Source organism: Xyrauchen texanus, unplaced genomic scaffold (genome assembly GCF_025860055.1).
Source record: "Xyrauchen texanus isolate HMW12.3.18 unplaced genomic scaffold, RBS_HiC_50CHRs HiC_scaffold_613, whole genome shotgun sequence".
Taxonomy (NCBI): domain Eukaryota; kingdom Metazoa; phylum Chordata; class Actinopteri; order Cypriniformes; family Catostomidae; genus Xyrauchen; species Xyrauchen texanus.
In genome coordinates this window covers 1-25,000 of record NW_026266592.1, presented here as the reverse complement: position 1 = coordinate 25,000, position 25,000 = coordinate 1, and the positions used below count along the sequence as shown (strand labels likewise).

General features: G+C 36.0%; 4 protein-coding genes across 4 annotated transcripts; 1 reads left to right on the top strand and 3 right to left on the bottom strand.

Moving 5' to 3' along the window:
- Positions 1-7,719: 7,719 nt before the first annotated feature.
- On the top strand, positions 7,720-16,150 carry LOC127642432 (muscarinic acetylcholine receptor M5-like). The gene is made up of 2 exons (XM_052125046.1): positions 7,720-7,733; positions 14,542-16,150. Exon 2 carries the CDS (start codon positions 14,627-14,629, stop codon positions 16,148-16,150), a length of 1,524 nt encoding a protein of 507 aa, XP_051981006.1. The 5' UTR covers positions 7,720-7,733; positions 14,542-14,626.
- On the bottom strand, positions 11,774-12,740 carry LOC127642431 (cell death regulator Aven-like; the record flags this gene model as incomplete). The annotated part of the gene is made up of 2 exons (XM_052125045.1): positions 12,504-12,740; positions 11,774-11,954 (listed from the first exon to the last, which is right to left on the bottom strand). Coding segments are annotated over exons 1-2 (373 nt in total), but the record flags the coding sequence as incomplete, so codon positions are not given.
- Positions 16,151-17,411: 1,261 nt separating the features above from the next.
- On the bottom strand, positions 17,412-20,523 carry LOC127642433 (ER membrane protein complex subunit 7-like). The gene is made up of 5 exons (XM_052125047.1): positions 20,197-20,523; positions 19,916-20,035; positions 19,268-19,406; positions 18,759-18,839; positions 17,412-18,657 (listed from the first exon to the last, which is right to left on the bottom strand). The coding sequence occupies exons 1-5, from the start codon at positions 20,421-20,423 to the stop codon at positions 18,511-18,513; spliced, it is 714 nt and encodes a 237-aa protein (XP_051981007.1). The 5' UTR covers positions 20,424-20,523; the 3' UTR covers positions 17,412-18,510.
- Positions 20,524-21,910: 1,387 nt separating this feature from the next.
- Positions 21,911-24,994, bottom strand: LOC127642434 (KATNB1-like protein 1). The gene is made up of 6 exons (XM_052125049.1): positions 23,655-24,994; positions 23,299-23,349; positions 23,119-23,208; positions 22,909-23,013; positions 22,573-22,666; positions 21,911-22,469 (listed from the first exon to the last, which is right to left on the bottom strand). The coding sequence occupies exons 1-6, from the start codon at positions 23,747-23,749 to the stop codon at positions 22,437-22,439; spliced, it is 468 nt and encodes a 155-aa protein (XP_051981009.1). The 5' UTR covers positions 23,750-24,994; the 3' UTR covers positions 21,911-22,436.
- Positions 24,995-25,000: the final 6 nt, after the last annotated feature.

Here is a 25,000-nt window from a genome sequence, read left to right as displayed (position 1 = left end):
AAGAGCATAAAGATAATTTCCTGTTCATCTCTTATGAAAGGCATTCCCATCTATGAGAATCCATGCAAAATACAAAATTATAGAGAAACATATTGTGCTATCTAAATCATTGGCTCCCCATATTAAATCACAATCACTTCCAGCCAAATACCAACGGCCTTCATGCCCCAAATAAAAATACTGCCCCAAATAATGCATTTCTGGGCATGAATGAACTTCAAGGGGACACTCAAGAGAGAGACCATTTCTTGGCAGCATTATAAAACAGGTTAATTGGGGACATAATATATTATCAGAATCTGAATGAGATTTATTGCCAAGTGTTCACACGAACACATGGAATTAAAATGTTTTTTGTGAGAAACAGGTGCACACAGAAAATTACACTGAGACAGAATATAAAACAAGGTAAAAGTATAAACAGCCATCTTTTTATACACTTAATAAAAATGATGTAGTTAAAAGGTATTATTATACAAATGTATTTTTGCAAAAGTGGTGCTTGAACCTTGAACTTGCAAATAAAGTTAGAAAGAAAATATGTTAAAAGCTCTCACACTTTCTATGATGTCATAATAGAGCTTAGGGACACTCACGAGAAGCAAGTTATGGTGGACAGATGAAAAATTACAGAGCCAATATGGAAATAATCTGAAACAATTGGCTTCTGTTGCTCTTCACAACATTTCTAAAGGTGAAAAATGGCTTTAAAACAATGAGTGGCCTCATGCAAATTGCACAGGTGTTACAGTAACAATAGAGAAGAGGGAAGGAGACAGGAACACCATCATTAACAGCGGTTGTTACTCTTTCACATTATTACAGAGATGACATTCTGATACTCTGTGTGGGTGGAAAAGCACACCCCCGCATCATAATTACTGGCCATGTTTGATGCAGGGAATACAATCACTCCAACACATACACTGTATGTGCATGATCAAAAACCAGGCAAATATTGCAGGTGGTGGGCATTTATGTAAGAGCGAAGATAGCTGTAGCACTCTTCCAAAAAATACCAGACCACACTGAACAAATAACATGGTTTGTTTGATCATCCATTGTAGTCAACATCCATTTGATAAGACTCAAATCATCTTGTCAGTGAATTCATTTTATTCATTACTTAAAGCTCATGTATTGTTGTTTGATAATAAAATGCTTTCTACTATGGAAGCGTAATGTGCAGAGACAACTATAAGTTAGCCATTTGTGGGTTGATTTGTAGGTTGAGTGTTTTCGAAGAGGGAGGAGGGTTGTGGAATTGCACACACAGACCTAATACTAGTCACTGGCCAGGTACAGTAACTATAACACTGAAGATAGAGCATCTCACTCAGCATTTAATTTGACCACTGGATAAATTATATAATTTGTTTTTAAAAACACTTCGAGACATCTGGCAAAAACATTACTTTGCAATCGTAAAAAGTTTGCAAAGTTTACTCTGGCTTGCAAAAGTTAAAATCCTTTTCACTTCTGTGTCAAATCTACTGAAGCATTTGAAGGTGTGATTGCATGCTTTCTTAACTTTACATTGTATATCAAAACAACTCCGAATGAATACATTTTAATTGTTTTTTGAATTATACTGTGTCATAGAACATTGTGTCACTCTGTTTTTGGAAAGGTTTTGTCTATCAAATTCATCAAAATACCCAACAACATGTAATTTCATATTTACAATCTAATCCACACATGCAGAACATTTGCATTTGTATGGTAAACTTCGTTTTAGTTTCACAAATTGCTTTTGTACTTTTGTAAGTTACTTAAATGTGCTTTTACAATAACTTTTGACATTGTGTTTTGCGACACTGAAAAAAAGGTCTGATCTGTTACCTTACATTGCTGGAAAAAGACTACATTTGAGAAACAAGCCCTGATAACCTGTCCACAATTCTAGAAACTCATACAAAATGCATGGTTTTCTTCTAAATATATAAGCTGATGAATTATACTTATCTGTTTTTTTTTATTTTTATTTAATGACCCTTTAAGTACTTTTTATTTCCAGTTTGCTACCTCCTTTCAAATTCAAAAACTCAAATTGAATACCTCAATTCAGGAATTGAAATGGCATTTTCAATTCAGTTGTGAATGGCACTAAACCCTGTTGTTGACAGAAACTACAACAAGACATCTGGCTTTTCCAATATCGTGTACTGTGGCTCGCAAGGGTGCAGTCATTTTCAAGGGATCCAACTGGTGAAACTGACAGAACCAGGGCCACAAGTGGAGGACCAGACTACAGAGAGGACATGGGGAGGAACGGTGTCCTACAGGTGCAATGTCATTGGTAATGAATTACGGTGTATTTCCTTCTCTGCAGGGGCACAGGCCCAAAAGCTAAACAAGGACATGAAATTCAGACATTTAGTTTCAATTCAATGCTCTCACAGTGAAGTCTAACCAGAGTATATTACACCAGACCCAGTGTGTGGGGCTGAGTTGTGACTGTGGGCCATCTGAGACCCAGAGGAGACATACTATGTTAGGTTAGACACAAAGCAGCAGCTTAACACAGCGAAGCTGTCACTATATATCCATGTCCTTCATTATTAGTCCCCCAGGGTACATGATATGGCTCATATCCTCAATTATGATCTCATTATGATCGATAAATTTGGAGGCCTGGAAATCCAGCCTTACATGGAACTGCCTTACATAAGCCATTTCCAGTCAACCTGGCTGTATGACATGAAGATACAAAGTTAGTTTGAGTTTCAGTGCAACTCCAGCCTCTCGTCATGACATTGCCTTAAACCAGGTGATCACTAACAAGCAAGTGTTTTGCTAGACATCAATGACATCTGAGGTTTACCCCAATAGTGCCATATTATAATTCAAAGTGAAGTACATTACATTCATATATAGTTTGTTGGCAGAGAGGTATGGTATTGATGAGTCATGCAAGCAGAACATTGTCCCCTTTGCCATCACAACAGGTGAATTGACACTTTTATTTTTCCAATGGACAGAAAGATAGCAGCCAAATTGAGAGATGGTGAAAAACAGCAAAGGGAACTTTGTACAGCAATTGTAAGTAGAAACTTCATATATTGTAAATTACCTCAGATCCGTCATAGAGACTACAGCCGTGGCCAAAAGTTTTGGCATTGACATACATTTTGTGTTTTGCAAAGTTTGCTACTTCAGTATTTGTAGATTATTTTGTTATGTTATTATGTTTCTATGGTATACAATGGAAAAACAACGATAAGCATTTCATGAGTTTTAAAGGCTTTCATTGGCAAAAACATTAAATATATGCAAAGAGTCAATATTTACAGTGTTGACCCTTGTTCTTCATAACCTCTGCCATGCTGCATATCAGATTCTGGGTCAAATCCTGACTGATGACGATCCATTCTTGCCTTATTAGTGCTCGGAGTTGATCACAATTTGTGGGCTTCTGCTTGTCCACTCACCTTTTGAGGATTGACCACAGCTTCTCTATGGGATTAAGATCCGGGGAGTTGCCTGGCCATGGATCCAAAATTTCAATGTAATGATCTCCGAGCCATTTCATTATCACTCTTAAGGTGCTCGTTCATGCTGGAAAATCCATGGATCATCACCAAATTGCTCCAGGATCATTGGGAGAAGTTGCTCTTGCCTGACGTTTTGATACCATTCTTTATTCATGGCAGTGTTTTTGGGCAGAATTGTGAGAGACCCCACTCCCTTGGATGAAAAGCAACCCCACACATGGATGGTCTCAGGATGCTTCACTGTTGGCACAACACAGGACTCATGGTAGCGTTCACCTTTTCTTCTCCGGACTATCGATTTTCCAGATGTCCCAAACAGCCGGAAGGGTGCTTCATCAGAAAAATAACTTTGCACCAGTCTTCTGCTGTCCAATCCTTGTACTTACTGCAGAATTTCAGTCTGTTCTTGATGTTTTTCTTGGAGAGAAGTGGCTTCTTAGCTGACCTTTTGACACCAGGCCATTGCCCAAAAGTATTCGCCTCACTGTGCACACAGATGCACTCACACCAACCTGCTGCCAATATGGAGCAAGCTCTGCACTGGTGGTGACACGATTCCGTAGCTGACTCCTCATGAGGAGATGGTCCTGGTGCTTGCTAGACACTCTGGGATGTCCTGAAGCCTTCACTGCAGTTCAATCCCTCTCCCTGAAGTTCTTCATGATCCGGTAAATGGTTCTTTCAGGTGCAATATTCTTTGCAGCAAATTCCTTGCATGATTGGAAGCACTTTCCTTTTATAGCAATCAGTCTGCTCTTATTATCCAATCAGAATGATAGAGTGATTTCACCTGACTTGCACTTGTTCACACTTTCCCAGGTGCTGCTGATATGATTAGTGAAATGATGTTAGCTGGTAATTTTGTGCCAGGGCCAAAAAACAGTGAAATTTGGGTTTTTAAGATAAAGTTCATTTATTTGGCCAATTAAGCTTTTTCAATTATTTAAAATGCATCTGATCACTGCACAATAATCTAGAAACAATGTGAATCAACACCACAACAACTGAAGTAGAAAACTTTGCGAAACTTTGTCACTGCCAATACTTTTGGCCATGGCTGTAATATAAATTTTTGTTATCCATAGAGAGTTGACACCCGACCAACTTTTCTTGTGATTTTTGATTACTAGATAAGGAATATTAAAATCTTTGTAGAGATTGCAGTTACCAAGACCTATTTCTAGATGATGAAATATTTAATATCTAAAAATAATTTAAAAAAAAGTAGCAGAAATTCACTATAGAATTGTTTTTTTCTTTTATTTAGATTGTTATTTTCCATTACTTTTCCAGTCCTGTAAACCAAAATTGTTAAATTCCATATATATATTTTAACAGTTTTCCATAACCGTGGAAACTCGATCCTTCTCTTGAACACAATGCAAGCAGCTGTATAAGATCAATGGTGAGAACATTACAAATCATTCACTTGGTACCTTACTTTTTTTGTAACCAATCAGTTTAATTTCAAATAAGATTAAAGCCAAATGGTTTCCTGAAGTCACTTCAACAATAAAAACTCAAGATCCTCTGTCACAACTACCCATTCCCTCCAGCCACCTATTTAAGTTCTACTATCTACTCAAATAATAAGCCTTGGGTGACAAAATCATTGAAATATGTTTTAAATGAGAAGAAACAGGTTTTTTACCAATGAACAGATTTGGAAAAGATGCAGGTTAATAAGGAAGTAAAACGAGAAATTAGGAGGGCAAAAATGAAATATAAGGAATCAATGGAGGAAGTTCATTAAGGGAAATATTCAGTCAGCATGGAAAGAAATAAAAGCAATGGCTGGTGCAAAAAATAAAGAATCAACTGGAATTATTTTGCCTGAGTCTAGGATAGAAAAGGGAGAGATAGCAGATGAATTTAATGATTTTTTTAGGCGATTTGATACACACGATTTAAATAAAATGAGTAGGGATTTTTATTCAGGTTTGAAAACAGAGGAATATCTGCAAATTGCAAAATTTTGAAGGTTTTACAGACCACCCAACAAAATAAAAGCCCTGGGCCTGATAAAGTCAGTGGGAGAGTTTTGAAGAGCTGTGCTTATCAGCTCTGTGATATTAGTCATTTCATTTTTCAGACCTCATTAAAATTACAGAGAGAAAAAAATCAATTATTGTACCGATTCCTAAAAAGACCAATGCCAAACAAATGAATGATTTAGACCAATTTCTTTAACATCATTATTAATGAAGTGTTTTGAGAGAATTGTTAAATTTTGGCTCGTAGAGCATACTAGTCATCTGATTGATCCGCTACAATTTGCCTATAGGAGAAATAGGAGTGTGGAGGATGCCACTCTGACACTCTTAAATTACATATATAAACATGTGGATATCGGTAAGCATCATGCTCGTTTATTATTTATAGATTTTTCTTCAGCGTTTAATACTATTCAACCAATTCTTTTAGCTGAACGTTTGCTTTCTGAATTTAATGTCCCTAAGTGTTTGGTGGCCTGGATTTTAGATTTTCTGACCAGAAGGTCTCAAATAGTACGAGTGAATGAAGAACATTCCGGGGAACTGCATTCTTCAGTGGGCTGTCCCCAGGGTTGTATTCTTTCACCTTTATTATTTATTTTATATACAGATATGTGCAGAAGTCAATATCCAGACAGACATATTATTAAATATGCCGATGATACAGTGGTGCTGAGTCTGTTAAAGCAAGGTGACACAGAGCATGGGCCCATTTTGAAATATTTTTTGGATTGGTGTGAGAGTTCTCATTTACAAATTAACGTATCCAAAACTAAGGATATGACTATAGAATTCTATAATTCTGTTGGAACTCCATCTAAAGTAGTTATTGCGGGTAAAGAGGTTGAGAAGGTCAGTTCATATAAGTATTTGGGTACATTAATTGATGATAAACTTAGGTGGGTGGAAAACACAAATCTTATTATATCGAAAGCACAAAAACGGTTATATTTACTGAGGAAGCTTAAGTCCTTTGAAGTGGATAAATCCATAATGATAATGTTTTATAGATCTTTCATTGAAAGTGTTTTAACCTTTGCTATGATCTGTTGGTTTTATGGATTAAATGTTAAAAGTAGATCCCAGCTTCAGCACATAATTAATTTAGGGTCAAAGATTACAGGATCTGTACAGTTGGGTTTGTCTGCTTTGTGTGAGAGAAATGTTCTCAGGAAGTCTTTGACTATCCTAGAGGATACATCCCACATTTTGTTTTTAGAATTTGAGTTGCTTCCCTCAGGAAAGCGATATAGAGTGCCTAAGTGGAGGACCGTTAAAGCTTCTAGGTCTTTTGTTTCAAACGCAGTTATGAGTGTAAATACGTATTTGAAACAAAGATAAAAGGTACCGTACATTTTAAATAGTAGCTATATGAAAAATTATTATAAATCCCCAGGGTTTGTGATGTTTTTTCGTAAGGTTTTGTGATGTTTTGCTGTTTTCTGTTTTATAAAATTTGTATGTTTGTGAGGTCGAAGCTACTTAAATTGCCCTGTAAAGGGACAAATAAAGATTTTACTACTACTACTACTTACTACTACTACTACTACTACTACTACTACTACTATCCATGTCAAAAGAGAGTAATTAATACCTCCATAATGTATCAGTTAGTATCATACCACCTTTTATACCCCCCCTCCCCACGGGAAGATATACAGAATGAGTACAAGCAGTCTAACCTTCATCCCCTCATTTCTATTTCGGATCAGCCCCCTACTCTTCCTCCTCCCATTCTCTCAGCGTTTGTCTGTTCACTGCCCCACATCATGATGATCATGCCACCCCAGCGGGAATGACCTCCTCCCAGCCATTCACATCTGTGGCTGTCAAAGCATCCATTGCACATATTCAGAGAGCTGCAGCATCATTTCTACATCATCCTCCACCACTACTGAGCAACAATGACTTCTTACATCAAGAGAAAATCATAGTCCATCCTCTAAAGGACCACCTTAGATGCTCAACAAAAAGGTTCTGGACTTTGGTGTGGTTGTCAACTTGAGAGAGAGCTTTTTATTCAAGAATCTTTTTGGGTACTGGAAAACCAATGAATAAAAGGAGAACAATTCTACCTTGAGGATTACGTTATTTAAGATTAATCGACCCATCCAGACCATCTAGATTTGGATTCCAGAGAGTGGTGGTAAGAGTTAGAGAAGAAACGATTTGGAATGTGCTCAGTGCAACAGTCTGACAAAACTAGATCTGTATATGGAGTTCAATGCTGGGTGATGAGTGAACAGTGAGTATTGCATATTTTCTATATTTACGTTAATTAGACAAAGCAATTAAGGTAATTACAAAAAAGCTATTTAACCATCTGTGAATATTAGGAATAAAAGAATGATGATAGATATCATTGCCTGCTGTTTCTAAATATAAAAAAATTTAACAAAACAAAAACATAAAAAAAAAAACAAACAAAAAAAAACAGATGTTCTTTTTAATGGAGGCTGTTGCAGAGACACACTAGAGTGCAACTGAACTGATTTCAATAGACAGTAAATATTAGTATTCAGTGATGATACAATTAATGTGATGAAGATCATCTAAAAACCAAAGAAAACCAGAGCAAGAAGATCTTTCAAAGCATGTGTAACATAACCAATATAAATCAATGTGCAAACATCTATAATCAGTATAATAAATGTTAGTCTTGTTACCATACTATATTAGTTTAAGGTTTTCTGTTAAGTAACTACAATTTTTTTTTTTTACTTAAGTAACAAAACCAGAATTTAATGCAAAGCTAATAACAACACTTACAAAATTGTCAAATGGAAAAATGTGCCCTTTTAAGAGAAAATTTCAAACATCCTTCACACCAGTTTCCTCTAGGAGATCATTACCTCATAATAAGAGATACAAATAATCATATTCTTCCTCATAATCTGTTTTCAAATCAATGCAAGTTTGAGTTCTGCTCGGAGACATAAAAGAGCCCCCTAGCAACAAGTTCACCACCACTGAGACGTGGATTGGGTAATGCCACCCAAAACCAAAGGTCCAAACACTGTTAGAGAGGTACTGGCAGTTTAATGTCTGATCAGTTGAGAGATAAGTAGAAATAAAATCCTCGATTGGAGTGGCAATAATCAATGTGGGAAAAAAGTATAGTATCAATGATTTTGTATAGCATGGATCCTCTCCGTGAACAGATTTTCAGTTTTAATGTAATTTATTCAAAGTAACAGCCCAAAAGATTAACCTCTTGGGGATGACAAATTTACAAAGAAATGATAGATCAGAGCAAATCAGATAACAGCAATCTTTCTGTAGATGGTTAAATGCTAAATTATACCTGTACCTTGGAATGTTGTCTCACTTCCATATAAAAATGGTTACGCCACATCTGTGTTACCGTATGTCAATGAATGGTCAACAAGTCTATTTGTAAATGAGACAAGAAGAGAATGAACTTGCAATAAACTGACTGAAGACTTTCTCACTGACTGAAGACAAATGTTCACTAAGATACATAGACACACTGATAAATGGAGAATGCTAAAATCTACCCTGTGGGGGCAAACATGCTGAAGACAGCTCATTTGTTTTATGTAACTGTTCCTCTTGTTATTTGTATAAGAACATTAAGATGGAGATGTATCATAAATACAAGTTATAGGATATGTATTAGTAGACAAAGGCTATTGAAAGAAGAATTCTCTCATAAAAGTAAGAAAAACAAAGTCAGTTTGACCCCAGATGTGTAAAAAAATCTGTAAGGTATGTTTTTGGGTCATGTGTGAAAAAGCTCAAGGATAAGAGAAGGGTGATTCTCCACTTTGTTCCACTCCCTGGTGAAAGCTGAATCACCCTCATTTTGTTCCTAATCAGTCTGCTACCAGCACACTTGCTAATCAGTGCCTGCTGGCAAAATTATAATGAGATAATGGACAGTATGTTGAGTATCGCAGGGGAGGTTATGCAACCTTGAAAGTCACTTGTGGAGCTGTTATATTTGTGAGGAAAACAGGATCAGCCATCTTTTTTATATGAATAGTTGACTGAATAAAGTCATTATATTGCAATATGCGAACAATAATTTATTCAACTTCTTGCCAAATCAAACAAAACACAAAGAAAACTATTTTTCAAGGTTAAAATGTCAATCTGCAGTTGGTGCAGCTAGACCAGTTATAATCAGAGATGAGTTTAGAGGTCAAGCAATTTTGCAGATACCAATAATTAAAGTGGTGGAAAAGGCTGTTAACCGACTGATCGGCTGATCGTTTTTAAAATTGATTTATACAAAGTCAAAAATATGTTCTTTCCTTGCAGTGACGGGCACAGACAAAGAGTACTAACTTGATAAAAGCCCAGATGCAGCTTATTGTTCAACCAAAAAAAAAACTTATTGGGGAAGAAATTATGTAAAAAGTATTGGAAACTATCGCACCGATTAATCAGTAAAACCGATATATCGGTCTACCACTAGTTGAGTTTATGCTACAAGTTGTGTAAAAAGTGAAAAGATACTTCTTGAAGGCAGTCTTGTTAAAGCAGTCTTTGCTAAACCATTTTAATGTCCAATAATAACCACTAATCTCCTTTTTCCGTTGTCATACACTGATCAGCCACAACATTAAAACCACTGAGAGGTAAAGTGAATAACATTGATAATATTGTTACAATAGCACCGGTCAAGTGGTGGGATATATTAGGCAGCAAGTGAACAGTCAGTTCTTGAATTTCAAGTGTTGGAAGCAGGAAAAATGGGCAAGCGTAAGAATCTGAGCGACATAGACAAGGGACAAATTGTGATGGATAGATGACTGGGTCAGAGCATGTGTTTCCACTATGCAGTGGTTAGTACCAACCAAAAGTGGTACAAGGAAGGTGAACCTGTGACAAGGTCATGGGCACCCAAGGCTCACCGATGCGCATGGGGAACGAAAGCGTGCCGGTCTGGTCCAACAGAAGAGCTACTGTAGTACAAATTGCTGAAAAACTTAATGCTGGCCATGATAGAAATGTGTCAGAACACACAATGCATCGCAGCTTCCTGCGTATGGGGCTGTGTAGCCGCAGACCAGTCAAAATGTCCACGCTGAAAGCACCTACAATGGGCACGTGAGAGTTAGAATTGGACCATGGAGCAATACGTACCACCTACCTAAAGATTGTTGCAGACTACGTACACCCCTTCATGGCAATGGTATTCCCTGATGGCAGTGGCTTCTTTCAGCAGGATAATGTGCCCTTCCACACTGCAAAAATTGTTCAGGAATGGTTTGAGGAACATGACAGAGAGTTAAAAATTCCCCAGCTCTCAATTTATTTGAGCTTCTATGGGATGTGCTGGTCCAACAAGTCCTGAAGTCATGGATACAATTATTGTTCAGGAGAACAGATACAAATTACACCCACATTCAAGGGGGTCAGTGCATTCAAACCTCTACTGATGACTAATCGGAGAAAAAAAAAATTATAGAGAGCAACAAAACAAATTAATTGCTCTTAGAGGAAGGTGCTGGAATAATTTTTATTTTTTTGCAGTAAATCTGTATGACCATGACAAACAGAAACAGTCTATTACTAAAATGCAATATATAATACTAAAATGCAATATTTCCACCAGACTAATGGAAACATGTTACTTTAACATATACTGTACAACTAGATGACCTTTAGAAAGACAAATAAACAAAAATAATTTTTTGACCAATTGACCACAAGAAGTTCAACCCTGCACTTCACCATCATACAATTAGTTGACACAAATATATCTTATGAATATCAACATGGCTCTTAAGGAAGCAGCTTAGGGAAATAAGTGGCAAATTGAGCAAAGAAAAATCCCTCAATAGAGCAGCGAAATGGAAACTTACTCTGCAGTTACACAGGATTTAGGCTCATTAAATATGACAAAATGCATCAGAAATTGTCCCATTTAATTAATTACGAGGATGTGTTGATGACCTGCCCTTGAATAAAATGTGTATTTTTATTTTCATGACATAAACAATGGAATTGGGCTAAATAACGATTACTACGTCAACCTCCATGTTTCTCAGGAAGAAGTGCCCCAAATAACTGTATTAAAACAGTTTTAACATGTTTACCGAAGTACCGAAAATAAGCCATAAAATCTATTATAATACATATTTAACTATTAAATAGTTTTTGACTTTCCTTTAATAGCACAGAGCAGGGCTGCTGGTTAACATCATCACTGTCCTATATTACTTTTGTTTTTTGTCATCTACCTGAGCTGTATAAGAAGCACAGAGGGAGAATATGACACAGACTGAAAGCGGATAGTCATGTGTCAAATCTTACCAGCTGAAGTGAGGAGAACATGATAATCCATTCCTCGCTGTGTAGGAACGTCTTCATTTATTTCTTCTTTCTCAGACTCCTGATAACGGTCCCAGTTGGACTCCAGCTTTCGTCGAGAGAATGTGATGTTTTCCTCCTCCTCCTCCTCAAAGTTTTCTTTGTTGTCATGATCATCTTGATTCTGAAAAGAAAGAAATGAAATAAAAGACGACAGTGACCAAGCATGATTCAAGACTGCCACTTAATGAAATTAAACTGAATATTGTGAGTGAATGTGCGACCTATGACATGCACAAGCGCTACTAAGCTTTATTTACTGTGTAATGTTGCACATTGAACTATTAATGCATCACAAATAATTGCAGAGCATGTTCAATGGTACAAATTTAGACCAAATATATACAACATGACATATAGAAATACAGTATAACCTCCTCAATGAAAACCTCCAAGCAATATCAGCTATATCGATTAACAGAGAGTTCTAGCCTATTTGAAAATCTAGTACATTTTTACAATTCGCTAAACACGCAACCCCTTACTAAAATGCATCACAGTAATTATAGATATGGCTAAAATACCAGTATTTCCTTTAAAAGTATAATTTGGTATAATGCATTATTATTATTATTTTTTTAGAATGCCAGTACTGACTAATAACAAGTTACTCTGTCATGTCATCATTCTCTAAATTATTTTATCAGTCAATACACTGCAAGTCAGCACTGACCCGTCTGAAGTCTGCAGGAGGGCCATTATATCGTCCTCTTCCTCTGTGATGATCCCGTTTGCCTCTTCCACGATGGGGGCCACCTCTCCCGCGACCCCTGTGCTCTCCCGAAATGCCGGTGTCACTTGCACCGCCAGTTCCACCTCCTCTTTTCCAATGACCACCGCGTCCCCGACTCGGTCTACTGTCCATAACTGAAAAAGTACCTGTTGTTGCCGAGAACTTCAGACTGTAACATAACACACTACGACGGCTGTAACATTTAAATGAGTCCCCATTCATGAGAAACGTTCCGCCCTTAAAATATTTCCGCCTAATCGTCTATGATCAGTGTTATTGATCTGAACAAACTGTTATTTAGTGTTTCTTTAAATTATGGGCACTTTTGACATCTCTCTATCTCTATAATAGTAATAATAATAATAATAATAATAATAATAATAATAATAAAAGTTTATGCTAACAGCAGTGGATCAAAATGCCTCACATGAGAATTCTGTCTTTTTTTGCCACCGAAGTCATGAACATTTGTACCACAAAGTTATTTTCACCTCATCTCAAATTATGTATTGTGGTGGTAATTACATTTTAAGGATTTGAAATTGAATGGCCAATTCCTTGTCTTCTTAAGTCAAAATTGATAGTTAGCATTGAATTTATCCTAAAAACAAACAATTACAGTACCCTCCAGTGAAATTTTTTTTTTAAACTGTTTACATGCCCAAATGGTGATTTTTTTTTTAATATGCTCAGCAGTCAACACCATGGCTGAGCATTTCCACCTTAGAACTGCAGTGTACCAAATACAGTCTCAAAAACACATATTCAAACAGCCAAGGTTTCATACCTCACAAACCTAAGGAACCAATCCCGTCAACTTGCGGGGGTGTGGCTTTCCACATCAATAGCATAGGCTATGGGGAAGTAAGGGGTATCAGGAGAAGCCAAGTGTAGCTACATATCTGTATTTTGCAAGACATGTTATGTTTTCAGATGCAAAGTTACGAAAGGACAAACGGTGAGCCAAAGGATCTGAAAATCTGAGATAAATGGGTGCATTTTATTTGGAACAATAGTAATGTTCCAGCAAAACTTCCAGAGAAAACTCAAGTTTGCAGTAGTCATTTTACCGAAAACAGTTTTGAAAATTTTACCCCAAAACTGATGGGTTTTGCCATTAAACTTATAGTCAAGCCCAAAGCGGTTCCATCAATTTATCCTGCGGACACAAGGAGCTGAGCTGCAGACAAGGGGTGCAGGGGTGAGTGGTGAAGGAGGCGGGGACTAATTTGCATATTCATAGATCCGTGCATACTAAATTAGGCAAAGGTGTAGCGTTAAATCGAAGCCATTTTAAGCATTAAAGGGATTATTTTCATGGAGAAAAAAAAACTTTTAAATATGTAATTTTAATTGATAAAAGATGCATTTTTAGGGGTTAAACCAGTGACTGGAGAAGGACTTTAAACCTTGAATGCATACCTCAGGTCTTTAGAGACCCAGGACCTCATAAAACAATATGTATTATAAATGCTTAATTACAAAAAGTGTACAGAATAGAGTCATTAAAGACCAGATAAATGTGATTGTGTTGCTTTTTTCCACACTACCATAAATCATGATGATTTTCTGTACCACTATTTAGCTTGAAAAATAACACATGTGTAGCTTATATGTTATGTGTAGCTCAGTACAGTATGTTTGACAGCCAGTTGCGTCTCATGAAATTTCAGTGTGGAAGTAATGAATCCTGTTCTATATTTGTTGCATTATTTCTATGATAGATGAAAAATAAAACAAAAATATATCAGAATATATTCTACTATGTTCTAACTGTCTTGAAAATTTGACACTATCTGACACAAGACCCTGAATATGTAAAATTGTTTTTGAAAATGTATTCAAGGGTTAAAAAATATTTTCACACTTTTTGTGTATATTTGTTATCTCATATACATTTTCACACAATAAATAGGCTATACAAATGCCTCTAAAACCTTTCCAATATCAAGTGCTGATTTTTTATTTTATTTTTTAGACTATCCATTGTCAACTGAGCATGAAAACTTAGGTGAAACTTTCGTCCAGACAGAGTATGCTGCTAATAGGCCTGCACTGACAAGATGGACATGGATTCAAGTGGAAATTCAACTGCAAGTGGAAATGTTTCCACTGTTTTGTCTGCCCCATACTGTCTGCTGGAGGTCATAACTATTGCAACTCTATCAGCCATAGTGAGCCTCATCACAATAGTGGGGAATATTTTAGTGATACTCTCTTTCAAGGTGAACAGCCAACTTAAGACCGTAAACAACTATTACTTACTCAGTTTAGCTTGTGCAGACCTCATAATAGGTGTATTCTCTATGAACCTGTACACATCTTACATTCTCATGGGATATTGGTCTTTAGGAAATGTAGCATGTGATCTCTGGTTGGCACTCGACTATGTTGCAAGCAACGCATCGGTGATGAACTTGCTGGTCATCAGCTTCGACAGGTATTTCTCAATTACAAGGCCACTCACCTACAGGGCGAAACGAACACCAAAACGTGCAGGCATCATGATTGGCTTGGCATGGTTGATATCATTCATTCTGTGGGCTCCTCCCATTCTGTGCTGGCAGTATTTTGTTGGTGAGAGGAAAGTTCCACCTGACCAATGTCAGATCCAGTTTTTCTCAGAACCCACAATAACATTTGGGACAGCCATAGCGGCCTTTTATATCCCAGTCTCCATCATGACTATTTTATACAGCAAAATCTACAAAGAAACAGAGAAACGCACACGGAATTTAGCAGAACTGCAAGGATACCCATCTTTGGACAGCCATGAAGATCCCAAAGTACAAAAGCCAATACTACGATGCTTTAACTTTAAAAGCAAGAGAGGCGGCACTCAAGCATCATGGTCCTCATCCAACCAGAGTTATGTAACTAGGACAACATTGCAGTCTGAGGATTGTACTAAATCAGACCAGGTCACCACCCTAAACAGTTATACATCATCAGAGGAAGAAGAGCGGTCGGTCACTGAGGTGACCCCGCGAGAATCTTTCAAGAACCGAGAATCAATAAATAAGAACGAACAGCTGGACTGTTATGAAGACAGCAAATATTTGAGCGATCTCGCAAAGCAATACACACAAGCAAACAATAAAAAATGTATGTCATACAAGTTCAAGCCTATCATTAGCAACATTACTGCTCTGCAAGGCAGCAATGAAGCTGAGGGAACAAACACAGATCACTGTCACTCATCAGAGTCCAAGGCTCCTTTGTCCATATCCTCGTCCACCAAACCAGAGGATCCAAACCTGAAGATCCAAATGACCAAACGGAAGAGAATGGTCCTGATCAAGGAGAGAAAGGCAGCTCACACTCTTAGTGCCATCCTTCTGGCATTCCTCCTCACCTGGACCCCATACAACATCATGGTGCTTATCTCCACCTTCTGCTCTGACTGCATCCCTGTCTCCCTTTGGCATCTGGGCTACTGGCTCTGCTATGTAAATAGTACAATTAACCCTATGTGCTATGCCCTTTGCAACAAGACCTTCAAGAAGACCTTTTGGATGTTATTCCTCTGCAAGTGGAAGAGGAGTAAAAGGGAGGACAAACTGTACTGGTGTGGTCAAAGTCATTAAATTCACATACAAAATAACAGAAATGGCAGAATATTAGAATGATAGTTGAATGTTCAAGATGTAATAGAATTTAAATGTTTATGGGGCATTAAAATACAATTTTAGTCAATGGAAGTAAAGAAGCAACTCTTAAGATATTAGATTTATGTTATGCATATAATGTCAAAGTTCATATCTCCATATTACTCCTATCCATGTTCCAGGGCATATTCTTTTCTAGGTACTGTGCACACATTGTTTTTTTTAAATCAGTCAATATAAACAATGTTGTAATTTATTATTAATAATACAATTTGACATGTAACAAGTTTTCATAATTTTATATATATTTAAGTGCATTTTCACAATAATGTGCAATATTGTTAAATGTCTAAAGACTAGGGTGGTGAGTACAATAAAGATATGGACAGTGAAATTATATATTTTTTTATTATTGGTACCAAAATCTTAAAGCATTTTTTTGCACCTTGGTTAACTGTTTTGCCTGTGGATAAAATTATTTGACAGTATGGTATGCCTTAGTCATGTCAGTGACTGCATGCATAGAAATTGAATTTCCTGGTGTGCAAAGCAGTATTGTTTTTTTTTTTCCATTATTACTATTTATTAGTATTAATGTTTTCAGCAGTGCTGAACTGAATTCAATGACAATCCTAGATCAGAGATTGTCAGATTTTCAAGCTGCATTACAGATCACATCTGTAGATACAGTAGATCAAATTGAAAGACTTTTGATTTTACCTTTACTCTGAATGTTATCTCCATGAAATGGCAGAGAATCTGGATTATGTGCAGTAGAACACTGTTTATATTTCCACAACACCCAATAAATCCCAATCTGCACATATTTAAAATAAACTAATTTATACAAGCTTTGTCGCACCACAAATTAGAACTTCGCTTGAATGTTAACATACGTTAAAGACAAGCACATTAATGGATATTGCCTAGCTGTTTTCCATTCAAATAGTTACATTAAAAAATGCCTTCTTTTATTGTTGTGAAAATGTGCCATATAATTTTATTTAAAATAAATAAAGTTTTTAGATGAAAGTAACCCAACTAACTGAAACACCAATTTGATCTGGATTTGAATTTTTCTTTAATACAAATAATTTATTTCAAACTACAGCTTTACTACAATTGTCCACTGCCATACTGGGAATTGCTGACTATTTCAGTAACATAGTTTCACCCAATTTGGTATTTAATATTTATTTCCACCCATCTTTCTAGAAGTCTCATGCAGAGAACAGCAGACAAATAATCAAGATGTTAATATTGCCCACAACAAATTTATTTTCATTCAGTTTAAATAAGATAATTCATAGCTTTAATCTTATGCATTTCTTTATTCACAGTCTTGTACAAACTCAACAAGATATAGTAAATATTTCAATCTAGAAGCTATGTTTCAAGTAGTTGTGTAACAGAATTGGGGTCAACGTCACCTCCTTGGGTTGGACTTAAAACACATATGGCATCACAGCCAAGATGGCCCCTCATTATATTTTTCATCCATTTTCAACCCTTGCAGCTAATTTGAAAAGTCACACAACAAATTTGATAAACACATCAAAATCTACATTATATTAATTTAAACTACATAACAAGAACTAACATCTGCATCTGAATTTACCAGTGCAGCCACATTGCAGCAATTGCATCAACCCACAGTTTTTCTTTAAAAAGCCAATCAACAGCACATCGATGTTCTCAACCTTTTATATTTAGTCCCTGTTTACTTATATTTCTCTCATTTTCAAAATGTGCTAAATTTAATTTATTAGCGATTTAATTCTTACTATTAATCAAGTCATCGTGGAGGTGAAACTGTATTGACCTCAATTCTAAAAATGAATCATATATCTGTTTGATGAATATTAGATACAGCAGCAGTAAAAGCATAGACTACCATCATTATGTTAATTATATTACAGAATATTTAAATGCTTCAGCAACAGTGAAATCTGTTCAACATTCCCCTTTTGGAATAGGTATCTCGACCGATCCAGGGTAACAGATCAATAATGTACTTATTCTCTCATTATATTTTTCAAGTTAAAACATCCAAGTCAAGTTCTATTTTAGTAAAAACAAGGAATTCATGCTTTAGTCCACATGTACCGGATCCATTTTTTAACCGGATGAAGATTTCAGAGTATCATTATGAGTAAAAGAATCTGGTTATCAACAATGCATCCAAAAGAAAATGGGACAGTGCAAACACAGTTCTGCTTTGTCAAGCATTTTAGTTGAAAAAGAAACGCTTCGTGTTTATACATATATATATATACACCATTAAACAGTGTTAAAGAAAATGGTAAAAAGACCCTAAGAGCACAGCACTACATCCAGCACTACCTCCTCTTTGGTGCAACACTCCTGCTACCTTTGTTGCCTCCCACAGATTTACTGGAGCCCTTGGAGAACAATTTAGTCATAAATTCAGAAACATCCGGCAATTCCGGGTTAGGGTTTAACATATTCATAGACTGCTCCATTTCCTGCAGAAAAAAAAGCATACATAAATACATGAATACAGCTATTTCAAGAGGATGAGGCTGCTATATATTTTTAGTATATGACCTGCTACATTATGTTTTACCTTTCTCATCTCAGGGTCATTAGTATTTACCACCTTCGGGAGCAGGACGATGACTAGTAAGGGAAGAACCATCATCATGACCTAAGCACAACAAATACATTTTAAGAACAAGGCCACAACAGCTATAAGCAACACACATTATTTTGAATCAAACTATTCTAGATATCTAATATTTTTCTGATCCAGCTACAGTAATTTGGAAAAGAAAACATGTTATAATATTTGTCACACTTAAACTAACCTAAATTTGAAAAGGGATAGGGATAGAAAAATAATACGATTATAATAAATAAATAACAGAAACAAAAGAATCGGTCTAAACAAATGCATAGAAACATACATGCATATAGACACTAAATAAGTTATTTGAAAGTGACAATTGCATATCACAAGATTCATAAATGGAATATAAGGAAGTATACTGTATCATACTGAATAAATAATACAGTGATTAATGGTTCCTATAAATAAAACTCTTACTACAAAAACACCAAGATATGATCTCTTACCATTGGGTTCATCAGAAAATCCGTCCACCCCCATGTCTCCCGCTTCATGAAGTACATGTGTGGACCATTTGATCTGATCTGAAGAGGATACGGCTGCCGAATAACTTCAGAGGTTTTGATGCAATTCACCAAGCGTGCCCTGTCAATCATCAACACATCCTGAAGTTTAACTTTGTGCTCATGTATCGATACATAAAAATGTTTAAAGGAATACTTCCCCCAAAAAGTATAATTCTCTCATAATTTACACACCCTTTAAGTTGTCTCAGACATGTGTGATAAAACAAAGACATTTTAATGTAGATATGTATATAAAATGCAAGTGAATGGTGATCAAATTTCCAAGCTTCAAAAGACATAAAGGCAGCATAAAGATAATCCATAAAACTCCAGTGTTTTAATCCATGTCTCCTGAAGCGATCCAATGAATTTTATGTGAGAAAAGACAAAAATGTAAGTCCTTTTTCACTGTACACCTTGCTGGTGCAGTCTTTATGCTGACTTTATGTCCATTTGGAGTTTTGCGGAAGAAAGAAATTCAAGCTTCAGACCACATAAGGGTGAAGAAGCGATAAGAGAATTCTCATTTTTGGGTGAACTATTTATTTAATGAGGTTTGGGTTAAAGAGTATTAGTAAGATCTATTACCTCGTTTTCCCTTTAGAGGTAATGTCTACACGGACAGATTCAAATCTGAAAGATGGTGACACGATTTCAACCACATATGATCCAGAGGGCACATCGTTCACAGCAAAACTTCCATCAGTCCTGTAATGGAAAATGTATGTGGTCATTTATAACGAATACATGTCCAACATCACTATCCTAAAGATTATGTAATTTATTGAGACGCTCTGCAGTAAATCCAGCAATGGTAAACACAGATTGATATTTACAACACCTCGCATTTGTTATTTTTTATAACTCACTTCAGAAAGCCAACATATTCCTCCCCTTCCACCAGGACTCGTGCTGTAGAGATCCATTCCTGTGTTTTTACACCGGGCACGATGGCTCGTCCTTCGATTTTGAAACGCTCTCCATTGGATGGAGAACCTGCTACAGGCCCCTGCTCTGGATCAGAAAAACACCATGACAACGCAAACAGAGCCTGCGACGCCACATATAACTCTAATAAACGCTTAATGTACTGCATCGTATTTGGTCACACGATATATGCGACGTTTAAAGTGTACAACGTAGCACAACGCGTCGATCTTTTACCAGCTGAGTAAACAGAAACCGGAACTCATGACATGCAGAGACCGGAAGAACTGAATCTGCTGCACCAAGTGATTGTTGTTGAGGCGGGGTTTTGGATACTGTCGCACATCGTTGTGAACTATCTGTCTAACATTTTTTATCAAAATGTATATTTTTAAAATGTGACGTGATTAATTTTGAGTCAACTGGTGTATCTGCAATTCACAAACAATGACTTAAATGTATTTACGGTGATAAAGATGAGTTCGAAAGTAAAAGACTTAAAGGGATAGTTTACTCAAAAATTTAAATTCTTTCATCATATCCTCACTCTCATTACATCCCGGATGTGTATGACTTTCTTTCTCCTGCAAAACACAAAGATTTTTAAAAGAATTATCTCCGTTCTGCAGGTCCATACATTGCAAGTGAATGGTGGCTAGAACTTTAAAGTTCCAAAGCCAATGCAAGTCAGCATAATAGTAATCCATACAATTCAAGTGGTTAAATCTACACCTTCAGAAGCTATGTGATAGGTATGGGTCAGAAACAGATAAACATTTAAGCCCTTTATTACTATAAATTCTTCCTGCACAGTAGGTGACATGTACGGAGAATTTGAATCGGCAAAAACAAAAGAATGTGAAAGTAAAAGTGGAGACTGATAGAATCAAATAAGGACTTAAATATGTATATTCTTCTCACCCACACGTATATCGCTTCTGAATATATGTATTTAACCACTGAAGTCTTTTATGTAATTTTGGAGCTTCAGTATTTTGGTACCAATTCACTTGCATTGTGAGGACCTTGAGCTGAGATGTTCTTAAAAAAAAATCGTTGTATTCTGCAGAAGTCATAGACGTATAGGATGGATTGAATAAATTATGAGAATTTTCATATGTGGGTGAACTAATCATATAAAGACCAAAAGTGGTCTATTTGTCCAAATGACTGTATATATATATATATGAAAATGTGTGGCTTAAAAAATCTTACATTTGTAAAATAACAATTCTCCTTGGAACAAACATTCGTTTTTTTTGGTAGTATTTTTATAACTTTTACTTGATTACATATCCAGACATTTTTAACACCGTTAAATAAATGTTTTCGTAGAAAATGCTGTAAATGTTATTCAATTTTTTTTTTTAGAAACATGGACACACTGGCTTGTCATATGCACCATAAACTAGACTATTTAAATGATTTCTCTTCTTTATCAACTCAGACTTACTTATTTGTCAATGATCCATCTTCAAGTTTATCTGGGTCTTTTTGGCATTAATCAGTGATTCCATTTGGGTTTCTTATCTCTCACAATTCACAAAGACAACCATGTAATTTCCTTTTGATTAGGGTTTTGTATGTATGGGGTTGGGTAATTGTTCTTATAATAGATACAATATGCATATAAATGCAAATATAGATAACATGTAAATGTGAAAAAAAAGAGTTTCAGATCATATCAATTTATTTGAAAGTTGATTAAAAGAAAAAAATAAAGAAAAATCACTGTAGACACATTACACTCAAATATTCCATTCATGATCAAGCAGTGGACAACAACATACAAATAACTTAAAAAGCCTGCAATTCAAGTGCATGACTGAACACATACACAATCACATCCAATTAAGCAGATTCACACAATGGCACTACAAGTGCAACAGTTAAAACATCTGCTTGGCACTTCAGTGAATTGTCTGATTCCAGAGAGTCTCATGGAGTTGATTATGTGCCACTAAGCAAGTCCACTTCAATGTGAAGCAGTCATTCTGTGCCTGTAGGAAGGGTTCCTCCTCCAGTGCTGGTATCAGGAGTGTCTGAACTGTTCAGTTCACCAATCCTCAATTCACCACTATTGAGCTCTAGATTCACTATCTCCAAACTGCTCAGAGAGCAGATTCACATAACGCACCAAGAATATGTAGTGGTCCTCTCCTTGGTGTGCTACACTGATGCATCAGCTCAATTGTGACAGATATGATTCTATGACCTGAAGAAAACAAGCAAGTGGTGACAAAAGAAAAAAAGGGTGAGACAAGTTTTGTAAACAGTATTAATTTTTATATTGATCAAAACATGAAAGCACACTGCACCTTGGCAGTTTCTCCTACAGTTCCTGGAACTAAGCATAACTGACTTTTACCCTCCCACAGTTCAAGCAGCAGTGTCTTCATTGCCTGAAAATTCCTGACAGATGCAAACAGACATTTTCAGTGACACTTTCCAGTGAATATTTATAAGATACAGTGTGTACATAATACATAAAATATATAACAAATTACTGCAAAGCTGTCATCAGAAAAACAAGTGTTTATTCATGAATGAAGCCTGTCCTTAATCCTATATCGAAAAACCTCATGACAGATACATAGCCATTTATTAGCCATTGAATTAGTAATTCCATATATACACATTTAAAAATGAAGCACCTGTCATTTGAACATCCATCCTGCAAGCTTTTGTTGTTTGTGGGGAGCTCAGGCCACCATTTCTTAATGACAGATTGAACCCAGTGTAAAGCTACAATGAGGTGTCTAGAAAATTGTAAACAAATTTTAATTTGGGCACATTTCAAGGTATTGTAAATGTAATTTCAAATTGTAAATCAATATAAAAGACATATAGGGGAAACTACTTACTCTTCATATTTAGTGTCAAGAATCACTTTCACTTGTGGTAAAAGGTCAACACAACAGCCAATCGAAATGCATGTCTTTTCTTCCTGAAGACTGTAGAGGGTTAAAAAAAAAATAATAAACATGTCTAATGTGTATGGCAAAATATATTCATATAATTTGGAAAGGTTTTAAATAGGCTACCTTTTAGTAAGTACAGGCAAACAGTCAACAAGGACACCTGTGTCTTGTAGTCTGCAAAATAGAAAAAAGAAATAAACTTCAATAGTGATATTTCACTATTCTTTATATACTATAAATTTCATCTGGATTCTACACCAACATACAGCACATTGGTCATAACTATTTAATTTGGCTTTTCCCAGCGTCAATATGCCAACATTACAGGAATAAAAATAAGCTATACATGTGTTACTGTAAAGCCTTTTTAACTTTTACTACCTTATTTAAATACTGAAGCGTTTTAAAAATGTCATATGTATGAACATCATCTTTGCCTTAACATTTGTGGTATTTTATACATAAGTCAAACTTCCAACCTGTTCAAGTATGCCACTAGTTCACTTGCATTTTTTCGCCAAAGAGTCAAGGCAACATTTAGTCTGAGATTCCTTCCAAAGAGTACATGAGCCATTGCTTCATGGTCCTTTGACAACTGTTCAAAAAAAATAAAATAAAAAATAAGTACAGACAAAATTGCATTGCATCACACTTTGCCATGACTGACTAGATTTAATTCAGCATGTCACAGAAAGAGTTAATGACTGTCCATTTTAAAAGATATAGTCCATAAAAAAATTAAAATTGTCAACAATTGCACCCCAAATTTTAAATGATGTCATTAATAACTGACACTCATATTGTTCCAAACCCACGTTTTTTTCCTGTGAAACACAAAAGATCACATTAGACAGAATGTTAGCCTATCATGACTGAATTTCATTGCATCTTTTTACCATTCACTGAATGTGAATTGTGACCAAGTTACTATTCTGCTATTTCCTTGTGTGTTCTGTGGATGTCATATGGATTTGGAACAATATGAGGTTTAGTAATTACCATAGAATTTTAATTTTAGGGGGAAAAAAATATTCCTTTAATTGGAAACACTACACAATTATGACTGAGAGGGCTTTTACACTGGCAGATTAGTCTAAAATGAAAAATAGGTAATGTGAAACCTGTTTTGCAGACCGTTGTACCAAACCTTAGACTATCTGAAGGAAGTGGTCTTAGTTCGGTTGCAATGGAACTGTGGCACTGTTCGCATGAGTGAGAAAGCAACCTGTGCATGAGTCACCACTTGTTAGGAAGTAAAATAACTTGGGAATGCGTTTTTGACTATTTAAAGTGATAGTTCACCCAAAAATGAAAATTCTCTCATCATTTGCTCACCCTCATGCCATCCCAGATGTGTATGACCTTCAAAACAAAGGATTTAAAAAGAATATCTCAGCTTTGTAGGCCCTTACAATGCAATTGAATGATCATACCATTGTAGTGTCAAAAATCACATGAAGGAAACAAACGTAATCCACATACTCCAATGGTTATATCCATATATTCAGAAGCAATATAATAGGTGTGGATGAGAAACAGATCAAATTTTAAGTCCTTTTTACTCTAAATCTCCTCTTTAACTTTCACTTTCAGATGTGAAAGTGGAGGAAAAAAGGATTTAAATTTGTATCTGTTTCTAACCCACACCTATTATATCTCCTGTTTTTTTAAATTTCTCCCCAATTCCCAATGCGCTCTAGGTGGCGAAGTGACTCAATCCAGGTGGCGGAGGACGAATCTCAGTTTCCTCCATGTCTGAGACATTCAATCCAGGCATCTTATCACATGGCTTGTTGAGCGTGTTACCACGGAGTCATAGCACGTG